The sequence below is a fragment of the Podarcis filfolensis genome (genome assembly GCF_964270895.1).
Source record: "Podarcis filfolensis genome assembly, chromosome: 1".
Taxonomy (NCBI): Eukaryota; Metazoa; Chordata; class Lepidosauria; order Squamata; family Lacertidae; genus Podarcis; species Podarcis filfolensis.
The window spans coordinates 28,106,835-28,132,149 of record NC_139604.1 but is presented as its reverse complement, the minus strand read 5'-3'; the positions used below and the strand labels follow the sequence as shown (position 1 = coordinate 28,132,149).

Here is a 25,315-nt window from a genome sequence, read left to right as displayed (position 1 = left end):
TTAAAAAAAATTGCTTCTTTTATTTCTTATATTTTACTGTATTGCAAATTGAATTCAAAAGAATTCTACAAAAATTCAAACTGCAAGTGTTCTTCATGGACACACCATAGACCACCTGAATGAGGTTTGCAGAGCTCTGGTGGCCTGCAGATCACAGCTTGAGAACCAGTGCCATAGACCATGCAGTTCACATATCAAAATGCTATGTAGAAATCATCAGACACAGTGAATGTTGGAGTGTGCTGATCATGCTGGGATGAGCGTCACATGACTCCAATTGCAGATCAGCTTGTGCATATTTCTGTTGGTATCACAATGGATGAAGAGGGGAATATACAGATTAGCATGCATGCCAGTCAATCTTTGTTCAACAGTGATCATGTATATGTGAATTGCTGAGGTAACCTGTTCAAAATGGCTGACACTCGTTGCTGTGCCTGGTTAAAAACCACCAGAGCTGCACTCTTGGTTGATCCAGTTTGAGTTTAGTCCTGTGAGAAGTAAGAACGGTAGGAAACAACATTGAAGGCGCAAATACTTCTGAGTTTGTAGTCCTGGAAATACCACAAACATGGCTTCGAAAGTATTTTCTAATATGTTATTCACACAAACACATTTGAAAAAGCAGGGTAAACACAGCAATTGAGCAAAGACATATAGAGATATACACACCGAGCACACGATGGTCATTTGTTAAAGTAAGAAATAACAATTCTGATTTATACGTTTAAAAATTATTCTGCGTAAACACCATCATGTTTTCACAGAAAGACAAATATGAGCAATGGCTTTGTCTTTAAAAAAAAATGTAACAGAAGGAAAAGAGAGAGAAGCATCATCATCTGGCATTAATGAAAAAAAAAATATCCCATCGATACTGACTTGAACATGTGAATTGATATAGGCAGTCAGTATGTCCAAATGAGGTATCCAAACAAGAATGATTACTGTAAGCTACATATTCAAAACCAGAATACTTTAATGATTACCATGGGCCTGGATAAGTTGAATGGTTTCGTCTGCTGTGCATTTACCAGGGCAGTGTATAATTGCAGTATAAATAAGATCTGAGTATTCATTACTTCAGAACATTAAGGGTAACAGATTCAGAGCTACTTCATGGCAACTAGGATGCTGATACCACACACCCAGTTTTGGCATGTGTTGTGCCCTGCCCTGCACACATCCAGAGTCCTCTAAAATATCACTCTGGTGAAGAAATGCTTTTTCACAGAAGCTGGTCCATCTCCTGCACTCAACAATGCGAAGATGCATTGCCAGTGTCACTTCACAACACCAGACTATCCCTTGTTTACAGAATGGGGGAGGTAAGTACACTGCCGCTTTTCAATACTCACAGGCTTTTCAGGGGGGGGGAATGAAGATTATATTTTAAAATATGAGTGTGTATACATTTTATGGCACAGCTGATAACGTATAAACAGAAGTGCAAAGTGTAAATAAGGAAAATGATCCCTTGCCTTACCTCTTTACTTTCCTCGAGCTCGGATATGCTGCTAACTTCCTCCGTATTCAGGTGTTCAAAATCAGACTCTCCTGCAGCTATCGGTACTGTCACCGTGAGGTTTGGGTTGTTGATGAATGACATGTGATCACCGCTGTCCACGTAGATGGTAGTTGTGGTTCTGTCATTGTAATAGTCAGCTACAGTGTGGTTGGGGACACACCCACTTTTCTTGCCATTTTGCCCATCAGCTGAGCCGATTCCAGTGGAGGCCTTACATTTTTGCAAAAGGGTCATTTGCACAAACTCATATATTTTTCTTTTTACATAATCTATTCCTCTTTGGATCCTTGCTATGGCAATTTGTAAGTTGTTCGCATCTGTATCCTGATCTGGAGCAGCGAGGCTATCTGAACTGAAAGAGCTCAGTAATAAGGCCAGAAAAAGGTTCAGGACCTGTGGGGGGAAAAGAATTCAATTAGGCTCTTTCCCCCCTTTAAGTTAATTTCTAAAACCTAAAAGTCAGATTTGTTCACATGTATTCTCAAACTGAATTCATGAATTCGTATTTCAATTTCTGAATAACTTTTTTTAAAAAAAATTCTTTGATTAAGTGCTTACTTCCAGGTTTTGGGGATATGAAATCAGTGGTCATCTATCCTTTCTTAGTTGCTGTCTTATTTTTGACAATGCTTTTGTTTGTTAGCAGAACCAAACAATCCAGTGTGTGTTGTGTCTGCAAGTTTACCAAATGTTAGCAATTTGTGTATCAGAGAAACTAAAGAGAAGGACCTATTTATCTTGTCATCATAATTTTTTTTAACCACTTCCACCAGTGGAACATACTTATTTCTTAAACAGAGTGGGATATTTGCGAAAATACACCCCAATATATTGAAGTTCTCCATACAAAGATGACAGAAAAAGCACAAGTAAATTTGGAATGTTAGGACATAACTAGGATACAGCAGCAGTGCCCTTTGGGCCAGATGATTAGTGTATTATTATTTATTCAACTTATTCAAATATATTCTATTTCTGTACACTGCTGAAGTGCTCTCTGAATGAAGTACACATTCTGACATAAAAATAAAAATAAATAATGTAACAATATGCTTTGAATGAAGAATTGTATAACAATAAACCAATTGATTTGTTTCAGTATATTTCAGTGGTCTTTAGCACCAGGTTATGCTTTACTCCTTGACTCACTGGGTTGCTAATTTGCAAATTCAAACATAGATTAAATCAAACAAATTAACATTGCTGCATTGGCCAGGAAAGCACCCAAACTAACAACAGGCTATGTGCCTTCTGCTGCACTCAAGGAACTCTCTTATCTGCAATGTATCTTTAATGCTGAACATTTGTTTACTGTCTTGTCTGTAATGCAAGGAGGGCATTACGTGTGGATTCCTCTGCCCACACTGCTGGCCACCAGCCATGAGTGCAGGCAAAAGAGCCAAGCACAACAAAATTGCTTCCAGGCATTGAAAATTATATGCCATCCCGAGAACCTGGTGACTGGCTGACCAACAAACAAACAAATAATAACTTAATCCCTTCTGCTGGAATGGGCCATAAGACATCAAACTGCAGCCCAGGTGATGCCTACAATGAAAAGGAAATCTGGTATTTTGGTGGGCAAATAATTAGTGCCTGTCAAAACCTTTGGTGCCTGTCAATGCTCATCCTTGAAATCCCCTACAGCTATACGATTCTATGGAAATAGCACCGTGGGTGCTATTTACAGAAGAAAGGGGGGTCAACAGATTTTCTAAACAATTATTCACACTGGTTTGCCTAAATGGATCATAATAGCAGGTAATCAGACAATCAACAGAAAATACGGTAACTGAAAGGACAGTTGTTGATTACATACCACAAGGTTTCCAATCACCATGACCAGCATGAACACAATGAGGCACAAGGCTTGGCCTGCAACTTCCATACAGTCCCACATGGTTTCTATCCATTCTCCGCAAAGGACTCGGAACACAATCAAGAAGGAGTGGAAAAAGTCGTTCATGTGCCAGCGTGGAAGTGAGCAGTCCTCTGAAATCTTGCACTTACAATTATCATAGCTTTTGCCAAACAGCTGCATGCCAACCACAGCAAAAATGAAGACAATAATAGCCAGGACCAAGGTCAGATTTCCCAGAGCACCCACAGAGTTGCCAATAATCTTGATCAGCATGTTCAGAGTTGGCCAAGATTTTGCCAGCTTGAAGACTCGAAGCTGAAAACGACAATGAGGCATTTATTTATATGAGAATGAGATACAGATGGTGGTTGCGATTCAGAGACTCACATCACCAGCTATATACTGGACAAAGAGCCATGAACTCAAGTGTTTCCATAGTTCTATTTGGGAAAGCTCCAGCAACACCCATATGCCACACTTACTTAGCTTACGGCCTATAGCAGTGGTAAGGAACATGTGGCCCACAAGATGTTGCTGGACTACAGTTCCCATAATCCCTCAGCATTGGCCATGCTGCCTGGGGCTGATGGGAGCTGGAGGCCGGAGGGCCACATGGGTTCCCCATCCCTGGCCTGTAACTAGAGTTGTCACAGTGTAAGGCAGGCTTTCCCAAGCAGGAATTGCCTGCAGAGGTACAAGTTAATGTCTCACTCCTCCTAGCTAATGTGGCTTCTCTGTTGATGTAGCTGTGGATATAAAGTAAGGATAGCATGGACACTCTTTTCCCTTCTTTAGCAGCAGAACCACGTTATTGAGCGTAAGAATTCCCAGCGTCCGTGTAAGAAGACATCTTGGATGGATAAGCAAAGGTGTGCTGTTAATGGGCAGCATAAATCAAAAGAAAATATGAGATTATGGTGCTCCAAGAAAAGCTTGCACCCTTTCTCTGCTGGTTATGAGGCCTTGGAGAGACGAGTGAAGATGGCAGTTTTAGGTCTTCATACCCATTCAACACGCTTGCTAATAGCTTCAGCTTGGTTAAAATTAATGATGTGGTTGGGATAAAGGGTGGAAACCTTTCCAAAGTAGGCCCAGCACTCACTGCTTTCCTGTAGATTCTGTGCCCTTCCTCAGATCCAGTCAGAGGGAGGGTTTTTAACTATTTCCCCTCCTTAAGTCTATGACTTAAGGAGTCATAGAGTAATGAGACTTTGCTTCTTATTTACCAATCTGAATGACCGTAGAACAGATAATCCATCCACATCTGAAAAACCCAGCTCTATCAAACTCAGGCTGACAATGATGCTATCAAAAATGTTCCAGCCTTCTTGGAAATAGTAATAAGGATCCATGGCTATTATCTTGAGGACCATTTCTGCAGTGAAGATCCCAGTGAAGACCTAAGTGCAGAATGAAATAAGTTAACTTCTGCATTTTATTACCCCGTCTTCCCCTTCCCATTTAATTGCATGTTTTGTATTAAAAAGAAGCAATGCATGGATGTAATCTAACAGTGAAAGTGCTGGGACTGCATCATTGCCCTGTTCAAAGCGGCAGGGTGCTGATTCTGAACTTAGAAGAACCAACTTGCAGTATACAGAAGACAGGGCTGGAAGTGCTCCTTAGCGGAGCCGTTCTTGTTTAACTTCAGAACTTCTAACTGTGTGGAGGAGCCTATTCATACTGACTTCCCTTTAGGCTTTTGCCAAACACACAGAGGTTGATGGGAGTGGAGCCAGTCCATGTGGAAGATAGATACATTCGTATGAAAGCGGAAGACAGAGGAACACAGTAGGTCTTGGCTATCTGAGGAAGAGTTTACTGCAAGGAAGTTTCCTGGCTAAATGTTTGGTGAGGAAGCTGGGGATTTTCAAAGGGGCTTTAAATCTGGTAGGAATTTGGAGCAGCAGCAAGCAAACCCCAGGTAGATGCTTGGTTGCACAGAGCAAGGTATTCTTGCAGGACAGAAGCCGATGGAAGCAGGAATTTGGGAAGAAGGAGGAAGCAGGACCTTGGGGACACCAGTTCAATCCTAGTTTAAAGGACTTCAGATAGTAGGGCTGGGGAAAACCCCTTTACCTGCTATCACAGAGAGCTAGTGGTGGTTACATAGGACTGCGCTAGATGATGTCCTGATTCAGTAGAAGGCAGATTCATATATTCAACAGGTTTAGGAACACCCAGTGGAGATACAGCCATTTTTGAAAGCATTTTCAGTCGTCCAGAATTAGTTTTAATTAGAAAATGATAAGATGGGTTGAAAAGCAAAAAAACAACCCTGACTTACCAGGTTTCCAGTTGATAGAACATTCTTGAAGGCGTCGTCTATGGGATGATGTTCCATGGCCATAAACAATGTATTTAGGACAATGCAGATGGTGATGCCAAGATCAACAAACGGATCCATCACAATGAAATGAACAGTTTTCTTTATTTTCAACCAAGTATCGCAGCAATTCCAAATCAAGTAACTGTGGGCAAATTTATACCAACATGGTGGACATTTCTGCCTGGATTCTTCAAGTTCTGAACAGAGGCATATTGAAAACATGAGGAGCAAATATTCACTCAATGCTGTTTGCTAATTAAGAAAATGCAACTTGACTAAATTATTCAATATTTGCAAAATTAATTACGTAAGTTCTGTTGGCAACATTACCTCTATGGTGATGCATTGATCATTTGATCCTGCAATTGAACATGCATGTTCACTAAAGGTTTGCTTTATTTCTGAGTTGCCTCTACCTAATATTAGTGCTTTTCCAGATTTTACTTCTTTAATAACGTCTCTCAGAACTTCTCAACTTCTTAAAAGATTCCATTCATTCATGAACCAAACCCAAAGAGTGCATTTACACCCCCCACACTTACCTTCCATGGTATTTGTGATTATGCTTGCTATACTCATTGCTCTTTGCCTTATAGCAGGATCTTCCAGTAAATCCATTGGTATCTGAAAAGAACTTGACCTCCTCTTTCTGCTATCTACTTCAGAAGCAGTGCTCTGCAGTGGAGTAAAGCAGCTAGATTATCAACATAAACTATACAGGGAAGCATACATTGTAAAGGTAACCCCACAAAATATCAAAGCATTCATGCCACATGCAGTTTTGCCTTTATTATGCCAGACTTTTTACAATATCTAGCCCTTCCAAAAAAAGATGTTTCATATATCTGGTTTTAAAGAAATAATTTAAATAGCAGAATGTATTTTGTACATGCCACAAAGAGCCAGCTGAACATGTTACAGCTTTTCAGACGCTCAGTTCAGGCATCTGGCTTAGTGTAATGGATGTGTGTGAGCAGAATCAGACCCACATCTCAGGAACTCTCTCATTTGTTATCATGTAAAGGAGCATATGCATTAGCCTGGTATTTTTTAGATGTGAACTGTCTGATGTGCTTCTGCTCCTCCAAAGTGGTGTCAGGATTGTGAGTATTGCACACATTTCTGACTCACCTACAACCTCTTGAGTATGGTGTTCACTCTGCCTGTGAGCAGAACCGCTGGGCCAAACATCTGACCTGGCTGTTAGATTATTTATCAAAAAGCCCTTCAACAAATGGAGCCGTGCCTTTGCTCTTGAGACTACAACTTCCATCAGCTCCATCCCACATGGCCAATGTTAAAGGATGGGAGTTGTAGTGTCAACAACATCTTGGAGGCCACAGATTCTTCATCCCTGGAGAAGGTAGAAGAAACTGTACATTATTTAAAACATGAAGAACTTGAACCAGAGCTCAGAAATCTCCAGTTTTTATGCTTAGATATCCAAATAGCTTTCACATGGGGGTCAATAAAGAAAAAAGAAGGGAAAAAGGTCACATGACAACAACAATTATTTCACTCATCAGCATCCAATTTGTGAACAAGTGTTCCTTCAGGTCTTCAATCCGTTCAGGATTGCTTCTCCTTATTAAAACATCTAGCAAAGTTAAATGCCTGATTTCTCTCATTTATAGCTTGTCACATTTGTCTAAATAAATTAGCAATAAAAGTCTGACTTAATTGAGCTTTACCACGCCAATCAGAACCAGGGAAGAATTAGTGGGATAAAATGTTGTACGTATCTCCAGACACAATGCATAGGTAAGTGAGGAGTCCTTCATCAGTGCATACGGACTACAAAGAATGGTTCTGAAACAACTAAATGAAGCACTTTTTTTAAACGAAAAAGAGCAATTGCTCCCATTTTTACAGATGGGGATCTGGAGCTAAGACAAAAAGGCTTTCTGGTGAGCAGAAGCAGCTGGTGAGGCAGCAAAGGTGAGGCACTGCTAGTCTCCTGGCTTCCAAGTACAATGTGTAGCTGGCACTCACTGGAGAAAAAAGGGGAAGGGAGCTTGGTGCTGTGTAATGGCATAATGGCGAGAGCCACTGGCTCCAGAGCTTGGCACTCCCCACACCTAGCCCCTCATGCACATGCTGTGTCGGGATAGCAGCGGTGCCCCACCAACACCCCCACACCAGCTGCTACTACCATCAAGTCCATTGAGGGAGCAAAGTTTTTAAACTGGGGCCTTATCAGGTTTTAAGTCTAGATGGTATTTGTTGCTTCGAAATCCATGCAGACATACCTAATAGTTTTCTACTGCTTGGAAAATGGCATTTCCCCTCAACGTTAGGCTTCACAGTGTGAACACAGTGTGATTGCAGCAATGCCAGGGGCTGATGATCACCCACAAGGTCACTAATGGAGAGCTACATGTCCATCTTCAAATGCTGCCCAGTTTCCCTCTGTTCCTTTCCCCCATTTATGTATCATGTCTGGTCTTTCTCCAGCAGTGGAGAACATACACAGAGACACATCCATAAACGTGGAGCTTTATAAATGATAAATACAGTGGAACCTCAGTTTTCGAGCATCTTGGCAGCAGAATGTTTCAGAAGCCAAACGCAGAAAACCCAGAAGTAATTGCTTCCATTTTTGAATGCGCCTTGGAAGTCAAACAGCTTCCGCTGTGTGTTTTTCTTTTTTCTCAATGGATTTTGCCGACCACCCACTGCTCCTCGGTTTTCGAATGTTATGGAAGTCGAACGGTTTCTGGAACGGATTATGTTTGAAAACCGAGGTCCCACTGTAAATAGGAATCAGGGCACTGGCTGTTGCCTCCCTCCCTGTCCTTCCCTGCTAGGCTGACAGGGGAGCTGCTTTAGGGAAGGCCACATGGCCTGCAAGGTGATGGGAGACGCCCCTTTCTCTTTTACTGTTCTCAGGGTAATTGGGGAAGGTAATGGTACAGGTGTTGCTGAGGGAACGCGAAGGAGATCAGGTGAAACAGGAGGAGAATCAGGGAGAAGGATGGAGTGAGAGAAAGAGGATGTGCAGGAACAGGGAGAATGCAAAAGGAAAGTGGCCTCTGCCACTGAACAAGCATTTGCTGTGCACAAAGTAAATGTACATTTGGCCATATTAAACCGCCCGACTCAGGGCTGTGTTTGCAAAAGCACATGCAGGCAGAGGCAGGGCCATTCCTTTCTGTGTCGCATAGTTTTCAAAGCCCGGAGAGTTGCAGCATGAAAGCTTGCTTCCCCACCGCTGCCGCAACCCCAGGATGCAGATGCATTTAGGCAGCTTGGATTCCATTCTGTAGACCCACCATGCCTATGCTACTTAAAACATCCTTACACTGTCATCGGTAGTTGCTTTATCTATTATCACCTCTGGGAGAAGCTGTCCAGTGGGCGAGAGGAGCGCTGGGGGCCCTCCTACCAAGGAAACCACCCCATTGCAGTCCACGCTGCTGTTCCTCTTCCCGTTCACTGGAAACACGGGGAACATGGTCTGGCTAATGTTACTTCCGCACCGCTCGCTGTGCCTGCGTAGGATGAAGTAGGAGCCGCTACGGTTCCCGTTGTCGTCGAAGGTGCTCTGTTCGCTATCGGCATCCGAGCCCCCTTCACTGGTCGGGCCTCTGAAGCTGGAAAAGCTTGCTCTGCTGTTCCGTCTCGTGGAAAACAGCATTGACTAAGGAGATACAAACAGAACGGTTAGATGAAACTTAGGAAGCCATAGCTAAATCCTCCCTGCTATTGCTTTAAGAAGAAAACCCAGATTACTCTTCCCAAATCCAGAAGGTTTTTCAGATTTTGGTTTTTCAGGTTTTGGGGTGGCAGTGGGGGGAATAGTGAGCTTGATAGTATTTAGTTAAAAGACAGTCTCTAAAAAAGAATATGTATTCCCCAGCTTTGTTCTCACAATGACAACAGCAATATTCATTCCTCTTTGGTTAAGCAATTATGTTATGAAAGCGAACTTATTTTTCAAAATAGGTTCAATACAATAACCAGTGCTAGAAACTCAGATATACAAGCTAGGCGCCAAATGGCTCCTTAAACTAGGGTCACAGTCACCAAAATGGAATGCCAAGTTGCTATTTGGGGGGCAGACCGGTTCAAAAGTTGTATTTTTCAATACGACTGTTTGGTTCCTGAAATTCATTCTGACTGTGCAGATAAAATATAATGGATGGAATTCTACAGGATGTGTTGTTAGTGTGTGAAAAAAGTCAAGATCCAAGGGTCCCCAGGCATGCACCTCCAGATGGTGGGGACATTGGGCACCACCCCAATGCCTGGGCATCTTCACTTGGTCTCAAAGTGGTTGATAGCGAGGTGCAGAATGCGCCTGGCAAATTTTGAACGCTGATACAATTTACTCAGTTGGCACTAGCCTGCCTTTCTGAATATCTACACCACAAACAACTGAACAAGTAATGAAGATGAAAAAAGCAAAAGATAAAAAGTCGAAGGGGGGAAATCACTGAGGGAGAGGTATGTAGGGGAGAAGCAACAAACATGAGAAGGGCTAAGTCTGCTCTTCTGTGTCACACGTCCCTCTTGCTGCCCTCATGTACCAAGTTGCACACTCCCCCTGCTTCTTTTTCTTTGCTTAAACATCAAGCAATTAAAAGGTGTCAAGGCCTGGGCTTCACCAATTACTTCTCTACTAAACCCCAAAAAATTATCTAATAGATTCAGATGATACTAAATCGGGTCCTCCCTTAAAGAGGGCGCGTGTTGTGGTGAGACCTGGCAACCAAACCCTGTGCTGTGGGTGGGTTCAATTGAATAGCCACAACACCCAATTGGTAGGTCCCTTGATGCTGGGTTCAATCAGGCCAATGGGACGCAAGCTAAACGGATCAATGGGCCTATATATACCTATGCATGTGACCCAGAGCTCCCTCTTTCAGTGCGTGCATCGGAACACCCGCCCACCTCTCCCTATATTTAGGGCTGTGTGCTTGACCTTGCTATGCTGTTGTGTGTCGTCTGTCGTTGGGACAGGAGCACGGCAGGAATTTTCCCCATGGCTGATTGGCTGGTGCCATTTGGGTTTTGCCTGCTGCATAGCAAATTGTCACAACTTGTAAGGTTGCGGATAGGCTCTGGTTCAGGTGATAGGGATGGGAGAATGCTCTCGCCATCCCTATGTGAAGGGTATTCCGTTAAAGGAATCCAGGGACTCAATGGTCAACCCCTGAAGAAGAAGAAGAAGAGTTTGGACTTGATATCCCGCCTTTCACTCCCCTTCAGGAGTCTCAAAGCGGCTAACAATCTCCTTTCCCTTCCTCCCCCACAACAAACACTCTGTGAGGTGAGTGGGGCTGAGAGACTTCAAAGAAGTGTGACTGGCCCAAGGTCACCCAGCAGCTGCACGTGGAGGAGCGGAGACACGAACCCAGTTCCCCAGATTACGAGACTACCGCTCTTAACCACTACACCACACTGGCTGTGGGTTGTGCCCGTGCCTGAGTCCAGGGGGGCATTTGGGTGGCGGAGATAGCCTGTTCCCGGCTTTCTGCTTATCCAGGTGTTTACCCTAGGCTGACCTATGCTGGTGCCCTGGGTCAGCGCTACCTGCAACGGAGCAGGGAGCTAGTCGAACCAGAGCATATGCAACCACTCACTTGCTGTAATCAATAAAGTTGTGGCCTAAATTCTGCCAAAAACCAAACCAAAATTTGAGTCTTGTCTGAACTTATTTAAGGGGGAGGTTTAAAGGTCTGAACACGCAATCCCTGAAACCTGTGGAACAGAAGAGATTGGTAGAAGGTCATGGTGCTTTTGAACTCATTCCCATGGCTTTGCCTTCCTCCTCTTCCCCTGTACATGCTGTTGGACTCCCAACTTCCGCCAGCATGGGCAATGGTCAGGGATGATGGGAGTTGTGGTCCAACAACAGCTACAAGTTGCCCACTCCTGGCGTGAAACATCAAGCCTAAAACAGATCGGTCCCATCGCCCAGAGCCCGCCTGAAAGTTGAACATTTTGCAACAACACAGCTAGCACCACAGCGTACCTGGTATGGAGAGGTGACCCTGTTTTCATACGTGAGCCTGTTTCCTTCCAGGGAAAACTGAAACCCCTTCTTTTTGATGCTGCTATCAGACTCAGATTTTGGAAACTTTTTGCCGTTAGCTTTCTCATCTCCTACAGACAGCTCTCTCTGCCGTCTCTTCTTCCTCCGGTTCCTTCTTTCTTTAGCGCTTTTGGAGCTCAGCCTTGACATTTCCGAAGAAGTCTGGGAAAGTCTTCCAAGTGCGCCATCATCCTTAAAGTCTTTGTAAGCGGCTGCGGCTGCTATTGCCTGTTGTTTAAAGAGAGGTCAAGCTTGTCATAGCTCTGCCGATGAAGACTTGCAAGTATCACATAGTTATTGTAGAACTATTTCTGGATGAGTTATCTATGCTTCAAGAATACAAGAAGATGGATGGTTTCCTCTGCCAAAGTATTAACAAAATAGCTTCCAACTAAGGATCTGGAAGGAGGAGCCAGCATGCTTGGGGGTATATATTTATTGTTCATGGAGTATTTTTTGTATGCACCAATGTAATATATACTCTGAAGATAGTATGCTGGTGGGTTGTTTCCTTTTTATACCAGGGTAGACAGCATGTTGCCCTCCAGATGTTGTTGAACTAAAATCCCCATCTCCCTGACCACTGGCCATGCTGGGAGCTGATGGGAGTTAGAGTCCAGCAAAATCCAGCTGCTCCTGTTCTACACAAGGCTGCAATCCACTGGCCTTAGTGCACAGAAAGCATAATGTATAAGGGCTGTTCCACTTTTTGTGTCAGAAATAATATTAATATTAATGATGTTATTATTTGTACACTGCCCACCTAACTGGGTTGTCCCACTCGGGGAGGCCTCCAACAAATATAAAAGCATCATCAAACATCAAACATTGAAAACTTCCCAGTTCCATAAACCAAATCATTATTTGATCGGTGAGAGTTCTCGTTCAGTTTTCTAAAACCCATGCTTCTCTCTCACATATATACAGTACACAGACAAACATATACACACATACAGTGGTACCTCGGGTTACATACGCTTCAGGTTACATACGCTTCAGGTTACATACGCTTCAGGTTACAGACTCCGCTAACCCAGAAACAGTGTTTCAGGTTAAGAACTTTGCTTCAGGATGAGAATAGAAATCGTGCTCCGGCAGTGCGGCGGCAGCAGGAGGCCCCATTAGCTAAAGTGGTGCTTCAGGTTAAGAACAGTTTCAGGTTAAGAACGGACGTCCGGAACGAATTAAGTACTTAACCCGAAGTACCACTGTATGTGAATGACAAATGAAGCTGGTTCATTGTTAATTGTCCCAAAAGAGGTTCTAATTTGCCGCTGTCAGAATCACCCTAAAAAAATTAACACTCTGAGAAATTCACAGAGGTCCGCTGAAGAATATTTTTCCAAATTGTACACTCTATTAGTAGAGAGTTTACTTAGCGTTGCACTGGAATCCCACTGCAAAGTCCCACTGGAATCCCACTGCACTGGAATCCCACACAAGTCCCGCTGCAAATCAGCAGAGCTTTGTGCAACTGTTGTCTACCTGCTGTTAGGGTTATCCATTCATATTTTTGTAAAACATTTTCATCTTCTTCAGTTAAGTTGCATGAACTCATTTGCACATGTTGCTTTTTGCCCAAGTACACAATGGAACTTCTACAAGGAATCTCTGGGTAGTTTTGCCTTCTATTCTCAAATTTGTAGGGAAATGCTGTACTAGCGCAAAAGTTTCCAGTACCTGGGCTTCTTCTTGTTGCCTTTTCAGTTGTTCCAGCATCTGCTGATATTCGGCCTCCTTCCTCTCTGCTTCTTCCATGGTGGCTTGGTTCTGCTCTTCATAGGCCATGGCAACAACGGCCAGGATCAGGTTGATCAGGTAGAAAGAGCCGAGGAAAATCACCAGGACAAAAAAGATCATGTACGCTTTGCCAGCAGCACGCAGAGTCTGGGGAAATCATAGACAATGTAGGTTACTGGATCAGTAAGACAACTGAAACTTACAAGTATGAGTGACTATTTCACACTCAGATTAGACTCAATGGACTTAAGGTGTGAAGGCAGCAAGGCTAACCCTGCTTATCAGGGAGTAAGCCCCACTGAATTCAACAGGGCTGACTTCTGAGTAGGCATGGTTAGGATTCTGATGTTACTTAAGTAAGTTACCAAGCACCCAGTGGCGTAGCGTGGGGGGTGCAGGGGGGGGCGGACCGCACCGGGCGCAACATCTGGGGTTAGGGCAAATCAATGGGTTAGGGGGCGCAAATCCACGGGTTAGGGGGCGCAAATCCACGGGTTAGGGGGCACAAATTACTTGCCTTGCCCCGGGTGCTGACAACCCACGCTACGCCACTGCAAGCACCTCCCCTGAAATCTGCTCTTAAGAGTTGTACAACCCTATGGAATATTGTGGAAGTGGGGAGGACGAGAAATCAGGGGGAGAATGCCTCTCTTCCCCTTCCGCAGACTGGAACCTACACTAGATTGCAGCCCTTTCTGCAAACAAAAGTAGCTCTTCCATCTTTCTTGGACGGGCTACACCAGAACCAACCCAACTATTCAGAAACACTTATGTGGTGGGAGTATTTGTAATATATTTGCAATACAGCACAGCTGCTTTGAACAACATTTCAGAATTACATTTCATTTACAACTTCCATTGACAAGTCCAACATTTCCTGTGCAGTCTGTGAGGTTCAGCCCTTTCTCTAGGAAAATAAAACTGGCTTTCAAATGCAGCAATTTGTCGTTGCTGTTTTTAGTTGAGTAAGCATTTCATAGAGGCAGGAACATAGAGAGACATTGGCATAGCGTGGGGCAGGGCGGGGGGGGGACACACATGGATGCTTGCCCCAAGCACAAAACTGTTAGGGCCACAAAATTTCAGCACCCGATGCTGCCTCAATACAGCTGTGTGCCTCCGTTTCTGGGCTCCGTTGAAAATGACTTCTCCATGCGAACCAGGAAGTGACCTCTCCAGACAATGGAGCGACTCTTCTTTTCTTATCTCTGCAGCTGCAAACTCCTGGGTGATGCAGATGCCTTAGGGGCAGCTGAATGTGCATGCATACTCTATTTTCCTCCCTCCCACCCCCATCCACGTGGCCCCGGGTGCTGGCAACCCACACTACGCCACTGTAGAGAGCAGCCATCTTCTGAGTCAGACCATTGTCCTTTTAAGCTCATTGTCCACACTGACTGGCGGAGGCTCTCCAATGTTTCAGGCAGGGTGTGGGTGTGCATCTTTCTCAGCCCTACATGTAGATGTTGCGGATTGGACCAGGGACCTTCTGCATGCAAAACAGATGGTCTACCACTGTGCTATGGCCCTTCTCATAGGGATGGAAAGGTGTTTTTAATCATGGGTAGTATTAGGCTTTCCCCTTACATATGGTATCAACAGAATTTGGTTTTGAGACCCTCTCACCAGCTGGTACAGGTTTTCCCAGTAGTCCTGAGTCATCAGCCGAAAGAGCGACAAGAAGGCCCAGCTGAAGGTATCAAAGCTTGTGTAGCCATAGTTGGGGTTTCGACCAGCTTTTACACATATATATCCTTCTGGGCACTGGCTGTGAAAGAAAGCAATGGAGGGAGAGGGGGGGAAAGATGACTTGTTTCTGTACCTAAATTGACATTCCACCTACTAACTAGGGATGGAGGAGAATTTCATAAAATCCACTGCTTTCAATTTTCCACCCTCTATTGTGTGTGCAGGGTGGTCCTAACCCTACCTGGTCAACTCCCCTAGCAACACCTCCCCAGCTGGGATTGGCTACTGTCTGAGGTTAGATGGGAACCTCCAGGTATCCAGCTTGGGGAGGCGAAGCCAGGCTGAACTGCTGGGGATCATGTAGTATCAGGTGGCTGTGCCCCCCGCAAAAAGCACCCCCCCATTTGAGGTGGGGAGTGGTCACTGTAATAGAGTTCTCAGTAAAAAGAAAAATAAAGCACCAAGATGCATTAAAAATGTGTATTTTAGCATAGCGTAATTTAGAAACCTGTAAAATGCATATTTAACTGCATATTTTGTGACAAGGTACATCTTTAAATATGGATTTTAGTATGGGTTTTCTTTTTTAAAAAGATGTTAACAGATTAATGCAGTAGCAGGCTGGGAGAGACTTGTGAATGAACACATGTGAAACAGATGAACTATCCATATCTGCTGCTACTACTACGTCAAATATATGCATATAGAACGGGCCGTGTTAGTCCATTTTAAGTGTCTGAAAGAAAAGAGCAAAAGTATAGTAAAAAAACCCCAGCTCAAAACCACAACTGATGCCTGCTGAATAGAGATGCGCTACGGTGTGTGGTATTTCTAATCCTTTTGGATGGGTTGGGAACCTAAGAAGCTGGGAACATAGGAAGTTCTGATACATCTAGCTCAGAACTGTCTACACTGAGTGGCAGCCGCTCTTCAGGGTTTCAGACAGGTCCTGCCACAGCCCCCTGGAGATGCCAGGGACTGAAGCGGAGACCTTCTACCTGCAAGGCAGATGCTCTGCCACCAAGCTGCAGCCCTTTTCCCACTGTCTAAATAGCAATGTTCCATCGCTTAGAACACACCACAGCACATTTCCATTGTTTGAACATCAGTTTGAGACTTTGCCTCTCTTTTTTGTCGATTTCACCTTTAGGGGCTCCTCCTCCTCTCCTCTTTAAAAAAAGGGGGCGAGGGAGGGGGAACAAACCCTGGTTCAGTATGAACTAGGCTCCTGAGAGTATAAACAGTAAAAAAAATAGCTTATCACAGGACTCATATACATTTCTACAAAGAAATTGTGGGAAATAAACATTTGTGCTAAATCGAGTCCTTGTTAAACCCAAACATTACCAATGGCTTGAGTCACCCTCCCACAATGGGGGGAACCCATTCCTCCCTGCAGCTGCCATTCTCCATGCTATTTTAATGTATTCCCACCCTGAAAGTGGCTGTTTGGGGTGTGGGGAGAAGGGCTCTGGAGGGAAAGAGACAGCAGAGAAACCCAATTCCATCAACCTCATTCTGCTCACAGCTCTTAGGTTCTGAATTATGCCATTAGATTAGCCAGCTTCACTTGCATGATTAGTGGTGACTTCCCCTTATGCAATTTTATGCTTGCTTACCCAGCATCTGTGCCGTTACCACAAAGCAAGGGATCTGGTGATCCTTCCAAAGTATAAAAATGTTTTGTTTGTTCTAAGAAGGAAGGAAAGCGGGGGGGGGGGGGGGAGAGAGAAATGTGTTACCTTCAGCTTTCATTCAAATGATTGCTTTAAAATGATAATCCAGTGTAAAAGCTTGCGCAAGTCCACTCACACCTTTTTTGGGTGTGGCGGCATTGTGGGACGCCAGAGGCTCCTCCAAGGCCCCGGCAAGGGGGGTAGCATCCTCAGAGCCCCATCCAGATAGGGGGCGTGGGCGTATCAGAGGCCGGATCCTAGCCTGCATCTCAGATTGGCAAATGGGGATGCAGGCTAGGTCATGAGCTGGGCCATGGGGCAGAGCCGACGGAGGAGGAAGCCTTCCCTCGGGTCTGCCCCCATGGCCATTTAAGCAGCGCTCACCAGGGGGGTCCTACTGGCCCCAGGGGTCTGCCTGGTGTCAACAGGCAAGGAGTTCCAAAGTGTGGATGCTGCCACGCTAAGAAGATCGGTTTCTTACAAACGTGCAACAGTGTACTTACTATATGGCACCTATAATGGTGCCAGTTCTGCGGATCGAGGTGGCTGAATGGACATACATGGGGCAAAGCAATCTCACAAGTAAACTGGCCCCAACTCGTTAAGGGCTTTAAATACTAATTAGTTACAGCTCAAACTCTACCCAGTAGCGAATCGGCATCCTGTGCAGGTCTCTTCAGCAGAGGTGATATATACTCTGGCAGGGTCTCACTCCTGTCAACAAGCATGCTGCAGCACTCTTCACCAACAGCAGCTTCCAGATCAAGCACAAGGGACGCCCCATGTATATGTCCCCCACACTTGAGATGTCAGTATTCAGAGCTCTGCTACCCAGTAATCAAGAAAGGATTCCTAAGCTAGTAAAAGCAGTTTCTTAGCATTTGTTGCAAGGCAAGGCACTGAACCCAGGCAGTAAACATCTTATTTGGGGCCCAAGCACCAAATGAACAAGGCAGTAATGGCTCTAGGTCTTTTTTGCAGCTGGGGGTAAGGGTGAGTTTTGGCAGTGGTGTCACCCAGGGGGAAACCGCCAGGCCAGGGGAGGCTGCTGATCCTTCTCTTCACTGCTGACACTGTTTGCCCGCTTAAAGGTGCTGCAAATGTTTTGATGGTGTTTTACCAGTTTTAAGGTGGTACACCGCCTTGATATTTTATGAGACAGCGGTATAGAAATACTAGATATGACAGACAGATACAGAGAGCAGATTCACAGAAAAGAAAAGGAGTTTCAACAGCAGGGGTAGCAGGTTCCAGAAGGAAGCAATAGGCCACCTGTTAGGGCTTGAGTCCTCCTCCTGGCAGGTGCCCAACAATGCTACCCAGATGGCCAACCTAAAGGAGAATTCACAGGCTGCACCTAGTTATCCTGTGTCTAAGTGAGGTTGTTTATCTGAAATCTCAGCAGTTCCTCCTCCTGAGCTCTTAATTTCTGAATGATGCCTATTATGACTTGCCCAAGAATGCAAGTTGTCTGCATTCACGGCAGCGCCTCAGTTTGTATCCAGGTGTCCGCACTGGACCACAGAGGCCCTTTCAGTAAACCTCACCTGTGTCGCCAATGTATTTATCCCAGTCGATTATTCCTGCATTGTAGTATTGTGCAAAGTACGGTTCTTCAGCTGAATCGTTACTTAGGGGCCAAAGCAAACATTTTTGCCTCAGGTGGCCCATGAACAGTTGCAACCCTATTAGTGCAAATACACTCAGGCAGAACACGGTCAGGATCATGACATCTGAGAGTTTCTTCACTGACTGAATTAGGGCACCCACAATGGTCTTCAGACCTAAAAGGAGAGAAGAATGTGGAATCACAATAGCCAACTCATTGTTTTAGGTGTTGAGTAGTTGAATGTGGTTGTACGGCTGCTGAAATTTAAAAATGTCATGCAGGCAGCTCCTAGATGAAAGAAGCTATCATTTTTGTCATGAGGTAAAAAGAGAAAGACCCTTTACCTCATGAAAAATGGTTCAGAATGTAAAATTGCAAATGGAAATGAAAAGCACAGTCTATACTAGCCATTTAAAAGCTGGTGACATGGTTATTCATGCTTTGTATCAATCTCATGTAAAGAAAAAAGGTACTGATTGTACATTTTTTCGCTCATGAAGCACACATCCTTTCAACCCATAAGACAGTTTGCTGAGGAAAGGTATTTTTTAAATCAATACTTCATGCAATGCTCATGCTATTCTTTATCACCATATTGGCTTAATTTCTACTAGTGATTCAGCTTTCCAAATGCTGAAATTTTCCATCCCAAATTATTTCAATAAACGACAAGGTTTATCTTAATATGAAAGCTGCAACTACTTTTCATATTGGTGTGGGAGAGAAAATTTAGTATTTTAATATGCAAAATACAAACTCTGTATACTGTCTCATGCAAGAATATGTTAAACTCAAAGGCTGACTTGCTTTTTTTTTTAAAAAAAAATGTGAATTATTTTTTTCGGTAGCATCTAAAAATCTACATTCCTTAAAACAACAACCATACATGGTTAGCAGCAAAGCTTGTGCAAAGCCGCGTGACTTGCAGCTGTGGCAAATCTACAAGTCAGCCTCTGTGTTTAACCTAGCTCTCACCTGGAATGACTGATATTGTTTTCAATGCCCGAAGAACCCTGAATGTTCTCAACGCTGAGACATTGCCCAGGTCCACAAACTCTGTCACATATCTGCAATAGGGGAGTTCACACACAAACACAATGACAGGATAAAAAGAAACAGTTGGGAGGCACGAGGGACCTAGCACTTTACACCACTCACTTCTTACCTGGGATTACAGAAATAGTTTTCAAAGCTCTCAACACTCTGAAAGCTCGAAGAGCTGAAACTTTGCCTAGGTCTACAAATTCTGTTATATACCTGTAGAATCAAATCACAGTTATTCAGCATCGAGGCAGATTTTACGCCACTTACCTAAAGATTTATTTAATCTTTTTTTTTTTTTTTACAATTAAACAAGTTGTTCCCCCCCCCCCCCTGTGTTTGCCTTCAGTGCAATCCTGGGCACATTTACCTGAGATGGAGACCCACTGTATTCAATAGGGCTTAATCCCAGGTAAGGCTCAAAACCATTGCATTCCTTCTTTTTATATTTTCCTACCTTACCCACAAGACCCTAAAACTAGGGTGGGAAATTCAGCACCAAGTATCATGTTGGGAATACACCACAGTCTTGCTATTTGCCAAAATATGGATCACTTTTAAAAGCTTATCTCTGAAACCAGAAAGGCTTGCCACATACTTATTTTTAAAATAATAATAATAATGAAAGCATTTAAAGGATTATCCTAGGAGCAACATTAGAGTATGCCTACTACTGTCAACTGTTGAATTGTTTCAACAAGAGGAAATATGCCAATTTTAAACATAACTTACTCAAATCTGAAGACAAGATTTGTCATTTGTTTCCCCAAAATGTATAATTTTTTGCACTATTTCATAACAATTCAAATACTGATACAGTCAAACCTCGGTTGTCGAACGTAATCCATTCTGGAAGCCCATTCAGCTTCCGAAATGTTCAACAACCAAGGCGCGGCTTCTGATTGGCTGCAGGAACTTCCTGCACTCAAGTGGAAACCGCGTCAGATGTTTGGCTTCTGAAAAATGTTTGAAAACCGGAGCACTTACTTCTGGGTTTTCGGCGTTCGGGAACTGAAATGTTCCAAAATGGAGGCGTTTTGGAACCTAGTTTTGACTGTATCTGTTAAAGCTGTGACTCACACAAGTGGAACTCATTTCTGTAAAGTCTACTCAGATGGCACACTAGGAAAATGCTGGATACTTACGCAAATGAAATGACAAGGAAATCCAGCCAGTTCCAGGGGTCTCGGAGGAAAGTAAAACTACCTATACAGAAACCTCTTGCAAAAATTTTAACGAGGGATTCAAATGTATAAATTCCAGTGAACGTGTATCTACAGGGGAGAGAGAGAAAAATCCAAGCAAACTTTTCAATCTATAGGCTAGATCACGAATTATAAATACTTGTTCATTTATTTTTTAAGAATTAACTTTCTTTTTTTTGCACAATTATTAGAGAGAAGCTCATAGCAGCCCATTACATGAATCTGATGTTCTTCATTGGCCATATCTGCTTTTCTTTCTCACACACCCATCTTCTTTCTATATTTGTGTTGTCATTAAAATGAAGATATTACTCATAAAATATATCAGGTTTTTTTTAATAGGAACACTGAAACTTTCATTACTGCAGAAGTGCAGACAGTCCCAGTCTTGCGGGGGTGGTGGTGGGGGAGCAGGATATAATGAGGAGGAGGAAGAGGAGGATGCAGTTCTTAAGGAGTCATTAAGTCCTCATTAAGCATTGGTGGCCAGAGAGGCAGAGGTCAAAAATTAAGGTACAATGCTGGGGAAATTTATAAATGTGATCAGAGGTTCAGGAGTTCAGATTCAATGTGCCCAAGTACTCAATAAAGGGGAAATTATTACTTCCCTTTAGCTGAGTGCAGGGAAAAGAGCCTGATACATAACGAGAAAATCTGAAAGAAGGACAAATGGTGATACAAGAGACCCAAATCCTGCATGCTTCAATATATTGCTACCAAATTCTGCAAGTGCATTTTTGCTCCGCCACCATCCCCTCATCTCTACTGTTCTCCATGGGGTTCTATAGGACTTGGTTCTCAAAACACTAATAGAATCAAAGGACTGTGGAGCTGGAAAGGACCCTGAGGGCAATCTAGTCCAACCCCCTGCAATGCAGGAATATCAACTAAAGCATCCATCCATCTTGTTTCCTCTTCACTCTTTTCCCGTGACCTCATTAATTCTCACAGACTCTGTTTCAGCTGCTCTGCTGATGAGTCTTATGTATACTTTTCAATCTAACGGACTCCAGAATTAATTTCAGTAATGTACAGTGGTACCTCGGGTTAAGAACTTGATTCATTCCGGAGGTCTGTTCTTAACCTGAACCTGTTCTTAACTAGAGGCGTGCTATTGCTAATGGGGCCTCCAGCTGCCGCCGCGCCACTGGCACACAATTTCCGTTCTCATCCTGGGGCAAAGTTCTTAACCCGAGGTACTACTTCCGTGTTAGCGGAGTCTGTAACCCGAAGTGTTTGTAAACCGAGGTGTTTGTAACCCGAGGTACCACTGTATACCTTTTAAAACAATGCCATGGGTTGAACCTAATTTAGTCATGGCACAAGTGGAATGACTTCCCCTCGTGTAACAGAACATTTTTCCTCTCTCGTATGTTCCACAGAACCCTAAAAATCTGTGATTGGTGTGTTTTCCCCCCCCCCAGGTCTCTGAAGGGGATACTGGGTGGTGGTGGTGAGAGCACACATGTGATGAGAGGGAGGGAAAGTTCTGCTGCATGGGTGGAAGTCATTCAGCTCAAGAAGCTCCTTCACCAGATTCAACCCAATAGTGCTATGCAGAGCATATTCAACCAAACGTTACAGGGAAGAAAACAAAGAATGCACTTACTCTACAGCCTTTGACCACTCAGGAGGATCTTTCAAGGTCATAAACACGCAGTTTGTCAGAATAGTGAACATGATGAAGATGCCGAATAATGTTGGCTTAAGTCAAGGAACACATGACAAATGCTAGATAAGTTAGATCACACAAATGCATATAATTTCTTATGAAACAGGCTTCTAAGTGAATATGAATTCATAAATTCCATCCAAGCAATATCTATAAATCCAAGATGAAAACGTTTAACATCATAATATAGCATGAATTATGTGATGCTAATTTATTTAGGGTGTGGTATTATAATTGTGGCATCCCACTTGTGCAATGAACTTCCCATTCCTCTCCTATCACCTATAGACCCCCCCCTGTGCACCTCCAAAACCTGTTGCAGGGGGTTGGGGCACACTCCAGAGCAGATTGGGAGGCTGCAAAGGGAGAGCAGAGGAAGGGTAAGTCCCATTGTGTCTGCTGGCATGATGTTGGATCTTGACCACAGAATTCTACTTCTACTGAAGTTCAACCAAGTGATTTCATCAAAACAATTTGTGTTCACTTCAATGGTGAAATTAAGAAAAAATAAAACCACATCCAACTATTAAAATAGCCTCATGCTACTACTGAGTTTCTCAAAGAAGTGCTTTAAACAAGTATTATGTAGAAGAAAAAAAGGATATGAATGAACCAAAATCTTTATAGAAATTCTTCTAAGTATACTGAAAGGACTTAACATGTACAAGGCAGGTGTGGCGTTGAATCTGTAAATGGCCTTCCCTTTATTCAATACTATAAATGTCTGAAAAGAGGAAAAATACACACATGTAAAAGCAGGATTATAATAACGTTCGAGGAGATCTTAAAATGAAAAAAAAAAAGACAATTTCATTTGCTGTGGTTTACTCTCAGGCCCAGTTCCAACATTTATAGGTAACCATGGTTTCTAATTATGAGTCGGTACCAAAGTGAACAGTGGGCTTGTCCACTATCCCCTCCCCTCCTATTTTATGAATGAAGGGGTTTTGTGTGTGTGTGTCATGTCTCCTCATCTTGGGGGGTGGGCAGGCCAGTCTTGATCCACCAGAGCTTCCAGTTTGGCTCACAGGGCTATTTTGTGAAACCATGGCTATCTGTCAAACAGGTGATGTCACCCTGATCGGCAGGATATGTCAGTCGATGGGTGGGGCTTGATGGGCAACGTCAATCCCTGAAGGATTGAACTCCCCCAACCCTTCACCCCAGTACTTCCACTCATGTTTTCACACAGCCTCAACTTTCCTGTCATGTCGCTGCTACCAGGAGGCCATTGCTGCCCTATCACGCAAGCTGTTCCTGCCTCTGATATGTAAAGGAGGAGAGAAAGCGGCAGCAGAAATCAGATTATTATTTTTAGCAGGAAATCCATGTTTTCATATTACAACTAAGCAGGGCCTCACCGTGTGAAGATTTAAAATACTGGTTCCCGGAACGTTGTGCACTGGTTATCACAGAAATGCCAAAAGGACATGAATGCTGTCCCAACACTTATAGGCCTGCCAGATTACATGAAATACCAACGTATCCCATACAGCAAATGATGCATGAATATTCAGTTAGTTCTGGGGTGGGATTTAGTCACTGAAGCAACAGCAGAAGAGTTGTCTGGCATTTAATATCTTATCTGGACAGGGATAGCCTAACAACTGTCTATGCTCTAGTAACCTCAAGGTTAGATTACTGCAATCCATTATATCTAGGGCTGCCTCTGAAGACGGTTCAGAAACTTCAGCTAGTGCAGAACTCAGTGGCCAGGTTGCTCACCGGGGCAAGACAGTTTGAGTATATTACACAGATCCTAGTCTGACTGCACTGGCTACCAATTAGCCTCCGGGCTAATTCAGAGTGCTGGTTTTGACCTATAAAGCCTTAAACGGCTCAGGACCGCAATACCTCAAGGACTGCCTCTCTCCACATGAACCTACCCAGACCCTGAGATCACCTTCTGAGGCTCTTCTTCATGTGCCTCCTCCCCGTGGGGTCCAGAGGATGGCAACACGAGAAACAGCCTTTTCCACAGTGGCTCCCCATTTGTGGAATGCTCTCCCCAGGGGAGGTTTGCCTGCCGCCTTCATTATACACCTTTGGGTGCCAGGCAACAACTTTCCTCTTTAACCAGGCCTTTGGCTGATTGACCTCCAACACCCTTTTAAAATGTGTTGGGGAGGAAAGGTTTATTGGGTTGCTTTTGCTTTTATTATGTATTTTGTACTTTTATATTGTGAGTTTATGTTGCAACTGCCCTGAGACTTGTGGCCAATGTTTTTTTCCCTAAAAACATATTTAGGGGTACTCTCATTTTCCTACTCATATTGAAATACTGCCCCTCAATGAGGCCAAACCTAGATTCACAAAATATCCCCCTGCGTACCCCCAGAAAAAAGCACTGCTTGTGGGTATATGACAGTAATAATAATAATAATAATAATAATAATAATAATAATAATAATAATTTTTATTTATACCCTGCCCTCCCTGGCCAGAGCCGGGCTCAGGGTGGCTAACACCAGTAAAATTACAATAGAAACATAATGGGGGGGGGACCCAATTTAAAATCCAGGTTGAAATGCAATTTAAAATGCAGCCTCATTTTAAAAGTAGCCCATAGATCAAAACCATATGGGGAGGGAAACATAAGGGTCAGAATGAGTCCAAACCAAAGGCCAGGCGAAATAGCTCTGTCTTGCAGGCCCTGCGGAAAGATGTCAAGTCCCACAGGGCCCTAGTCTCTTGTGACAGAGCGTTCCACCAAGTCAGGGCCAGTACTAAAAAGACCCTGGCCCTAGTTGAAATCAATCTAACCACCTTGTGGCTTGGGACCTCCATGGTGTTGTCATCTGTGGACCTTAAGGTCCTCCGTGGGGCATACCAGGAGAGGGGGTCCCATAGGTACGTGGGTCCTAGGCCCCTAGTATACAAATTTTAACAACAACAGACATTTAGCGATAATGCACTATGATCAAATAT

The 25,315-nt window shown here is 43.7% G+C and overlaps 1 protein-coding gene across 1 annotated transcript in view; it reads right to left on the bottom strand.

Moving 5' to 3' along the window:
* Positions 1-22,525, bottom strand: part of LOC310744889 (sodium channel protein type 1 subunit alpha-like) — a 45,110-nt gene extending 22,585 nt beyond the window's left edge. The window contains exons 1-14 of the mRNA XM_083576818.1: positions 22,325-22,525; positions 20,656-20,784; positions 19,635-19,726; positions 18,408-18,644; positions 16,804-16,876; positions 15,122-15,263; positions 13,436-13,642; positions 11,696-11,983; positions 9,020-9,358; positions 6,261-6,393; positions 5,677-5,915; positions 4,616-4,789; positions 3,348-3,704; positions 1,487-1,921 (exon numbers count right to left, since the gene is read on the bottom strand). Coding sequence (XP_083432944.1) covers positions 1,487-1,921; positions 3,348-3,704; positions 4,616-4,789; positions 5,677-5,915; positions 6,261-6,393; positions 9,020-9,358; positions 11,696-11,983; positions 13,436-13,642; positions 15,122-15,263; positions 16,804-16,876; positions 18,408-18,644; positions 19,635-19,726; positions 20,656-20,784; positions 22,325-22,395 — 2,916 coding nt within the window. The 5' untranslated portion in view covers positions 22,396-22,525. The remainder of the gene's footprint in view (positions 1-1,486; positions 1,922-3,347; positions 3,705-4,615; positions 4,790-5,676; positions 5,916-6,260; positions 6,394-9,019; positions 9,359-11,695; positions 11,984-13,435; positions 13,643-15,121; positions 15,264-16,803; positions 16,877-18,407; positions 18,645-19,634; positions 19,727-20,655; positions 20,785-22,324) is intronic.
* Positions 22,526-25,315: the final 2,790 nt, after the last annotated feature.